General features: G+C 36.2%; 1 protein-coding gene across 1 annotated transcript; it reads left to right on the forward strand.

The window, feature by feature from the left end:
- The first annotated feature begins 2659 nt into the window (after positions 1–2659).
- Positions 2660–3883, forward strand: LOC309663518 (10 kDa heat shock protein, mitochondrial). The gene has a single exon (XM_082478874.1). It carries the CDS (start codon positions 3302–3304, stop codon positions 3608–3610), a length of 309 nt encoding a protein of 102 aa, XP_082335000.1. The 5' UTR covers positions 2660–3301; the 3' UTR covers positions 3611–3883.
- Positions 3884–4102: the final 219 nt, after the last annotated feature.

Genomic DNA, 4102 nt, shown 5'->3' on the forward strand with positions numbered 1-4102 from the left:
CTTCTTCTAAGAGCAGCTTCCAAAGTAGTGCACGTTGTTTGAGGACTACAACTCATACAGAAATAATTGTCTCTAGAAACAGCCAATCAAAAGCACCTCTCTTTCTCATTGTGTTCAACAATGGCTTAGCAACAGAAACGCGTCAAATAAAGATTTATACTTTTTCTGGGATTTCTTATTTGCTAACTGGCTTTCCCTTCTATCATGCGCTCTAAGATTAAAATGGAAACTGAAAATTCATATTTAGGTCCTTGAAATCAATCTATAGTTGACACCAGTTTTTTAACCTGATCACTGAAAAGGACAATTCAAATGAATGAACTTATGTATGGCTAGGATGCTTTTAGCGATAAGGGGGTCTGTCACTCAGCCCTTGGCAACCTACTTGTACTCACCATTTTACTGTGGTTCTAAGATTAGGCTGGCTGACCGTGCTGTCATCTAGAAATATTGTTGAGCATGAGCTATACTTTTTAGTAAGCTGCCCTGGAGATACCTGAAGGGGAAGGGAAATAGAAGAAAATGTCACAGTAAGTTAAACCTATCAAGTGTGTGTTTTTCCTTGGTTAAAATGTCAAACGATAAAGCATTAAGATTTTTCTTACACTCCATGAACTGCCTGAGTGTGATATCATGTGCAGCTCTATGGGAAACCTCTATACTCTGACTTCCACAGACAAGCTTTGAGAAATGGGTTATAAAATGCTGCCTTGATATAGTACCTATAATCAAACCTGGCAAGCACCTATTATAAATTACCTTTATAATAATGTAAAAAGTTTAGAATAAGATTTCAGGGTTTTTTCCTTAAGCAATGAAATGCAGCTGAGATTTCCTATTTCTATTCATTTACTACAATAAAACGTAATGCTTTATATAATACCGATGTAGGAGCATTTCACTGCAGTAAATGAACACCAATAATAAATATATTAGGTTCAGGAGACAGTGTGACGAAACAAACGTTTTCCAATCAGAGGCTGGGCATGCCAGGGCTGCTCTATCACTAAAAAGCTGGGGGCCATAAGTCTCTCTGGGCCTCAATTTCCTTATCTGGAGGACAAAAAGGTACTGCTTAAAGATTCTCTCGCATCCAAAAAAAACGGATAAAACAACTCTGAGAATTTAACTTCTCACTTCATGTTTAAGTAAGACTGCCATGACATTACTCAAGTGAGAACCTCAGAGAATACTTGCCATTCATTTCAAAATTGTACTAATTCTGTTCTACGTGTTATTTGACACTCCTGCCTCACCCATGCTGCTCTCTGCCTGCAATGCCTTTTTCTTCCTCCTGTCCCAGCAAGCTTGACCCCATCTGCCTCTAGGATCCCTTTGCCAGCAGGCACACCACAAAACTTCTCACTTTCTGCACACTCACACATCTAATTTACCAACTGTTCCATGGTCTCAGCTGCTTGCATAGTACCACCCTCTTAAGTAAACAAGCTTCTCCAGGTTAGGAAGATTCTTCTCCTACCTCCAGCTACTGAGCACAGAATCTGGGACAAATTAGGATTCGACAAGTGTTTGAGAAATTATTTAAGATCAGTTACAACTGGAGGTAAATCTTACTAAAGGTACAAATTCGTGAGAATTTATCTACAGTGGTGTTGGATAGGTGACAAAGAACTTTTTGAGACCCTCTAGAGAATGAACTATCTTTAAAACACTTTAGAAGTATCCATTTATTTGTGAAGAGCCCATGAACACGGCAATAGTCAAATACTAAAATGGCCTAAACTATGTTAGGACAACTCTGTTCCTTAAAGTAAGGCCAATAACCAAATCCCAATCACTGAAAGCCACTGGAAGGAAGAGTAGCATTCTTTAATACCACAGAATACGAACAATTTTAAAGCTGGGTTTTGGTTTTGGTTTTTGTTTGTTTACTAATTCAGATGAGCCTTCCTTCCTCCTATTCATATAAAATAGTTTTCACCATGCTGTCACACTCTCCCATCAATGTCCTCCACAAATACATGAAAGGTGAGGCAGGGAGAAAATCTAGTTGATGCTTTTTAAAATACAGAGCATTTAAATAAAAATTGCCAGTATCCAATAATCAGAAATATCCAAATGGCATATATAAAACACCATTTTGCTTGTTTCAGATGCTTTATGCAAAGCCACTTATTCCTTATTAACAAAAAGTTCTAGATGTAACATATTTGAAACAGTATCACTATTTGGAAGACTAATTTCTCCTTCAAGCTAGAAATGTTTTAAACTAAAACTCTGATATGGTCCTTAAGCTATTTGGTTAATGTGTAATTTTAGAATCTCAAAAAACAGATACAGCATGAAAAATGAAAATTCACTCATTCAAATACTTTGATTCTAAACGAAGCAGGTTATCTTTTAAGGTCACTACTATTAGGGTATAATATGACATACACTACACGTAATAAAAGTCAATGCTGACCAAAAATCTATATATATGAGGGGAATAAAAATAGTAAGGAAATGTACCAAAATATAGACTAGTTGGTAGAGCTTTGGGTGCTATTTATCCTGTTTTCCTCTATTAAAAACTTTTTTTCCTATTATGAATGTATATGGATTTGTCTTTGGAAATATTACTGCTAAAACATTTAAAATTTTTAATTAGATGTGCTCTAGAGTCCTATGGGGGCTCATTTAAGTTGTATCAGCAACTTACAGTCTACTGGCTCGATCCTACAAAAGAAACACTTCCACAGGCCTACTCCTGAAACTATTCAAACTTTCCAGCATCTAGTGTTCACTAAAGGATGGCAGAATTGAAGCCTCTGAGCAAAGCCTAGATATGTTAGCTGCCAGCAGATTACTTTCCTCTCATCTTGCTTGAAAATTTAAGATAACTGTCCTTTATGATTAAAGCCTTACCATTGCTGGCTCACAACCTCAATAAACTGCACTGACACACATAAGGGTATAAAATGCAAATACAAAAAAAAAAAACAAGTAGCAAAAAACACTACTGACAGTTTAATGTTCACAGGTATTATTTCAATTGGTCACTGAAGAAGAGTATTTATCTTCATTCAGCACTAAGGACAAAATACATGGACTTTTACAATCTTTATAAGGGGAAAGGTTGCTTAGTAGACTGCAGGTTTAATGGTGAAGACTAGAAAATAATCATACCTAGGAGGCTAGTAAGTAACAACCCTCAAAGCTTATCATTAAAGGTCAAGTACCTGTTGAAATCCTGCCCCCACCCAATGACTCTTCCCATTGTGCCTACTGCCTCTGATTTTAACCCATTAAAAGAATAAAGCTGGAGAGAGCGAGAGTACGAAGTGCGGCAACCCGAGTCATGGCAGGACAGGCATTTAGAAAGTTTCTTCCCCTCTTTGACCGAGTATTAGTTGAAAGAAGTGCACCCGAAGTTGTAACCAAAGGAGGAATTATGCTTCCAGAAAAATCGCAAGGAAAAGTATTGCAAGCAATGGTAGTAGCTGTTGGATCAGGCTCTAAAGGAAAGGGTGGAGAGATTCAACCAGTTAGTGTGAAAGTTGGAGATAAAGTTCTTCTCCCAGAATATGGAGGCACCAAAGTAGTTCTAGATGACAAGGATTATTTCTTATTTAGAGATGGTGACATTCTTGGAAAATATGTCGACTAAAATAAGTCACTATTGAAATGGCATCACGTGAAGCTGCCCGTTCCCCCAATGGCATCACGTGAAGCTGCCACTGAAGTTCTGAAATCTTTCATCCTGTAAATAATTTCTGTGTTTCTTTTATAATAAAGTAATGATATCCAAACTAATGATATTTATTGTCTCTGAAATTTCGTTTTCTCTATATTGATTTAAACATTCCCAAATAAAAGTATATAAATGAAGAAAAAAAAAAAGAGAATAAAGCTGAAGTTCACTTTTTTCTTCCCCATTTTCACAAGTTTTGGATACGTTTATTAAGAATCAATGACTTTCACTGAAAAGTCTGTAATACTCCATCTATGTTGCACATTAATGGACAATATGGTAGGGTGAGTGGTTTGAATAGAATTCATACTCAAGGCCTTAGTAGAAAAGTATAATATTCTAATTATAGGTATAATCAAAAATATTGTCTGAATTAATATCGTTAATTATATTGCATTAAACTTCAAA

This window comes from Balaenoptera physalus (assembly GCF_965194825.1).
Source record: "Balaenoptera physalus genome assembly, contig: SUPER_6_unloc_2, whole genome shotgun sequence".
Taxonomy (NCBI): domain Eukaryota; kingdom Metazoa; phylum Chordata; class Mammalia; order Artiodactyla; family Balaenopteridae; genus Balaenoptera; species Balaenoptera physalus.

Coding starts and splice junctions, on each gene's coding strand:
- LOC309663518 (XM_082478874.1), top strand. CDS start 3,302: ATGGCAGGACAGGCATTTAGAAAGTTTCTTCCCCTCTTTGACCGAGTA.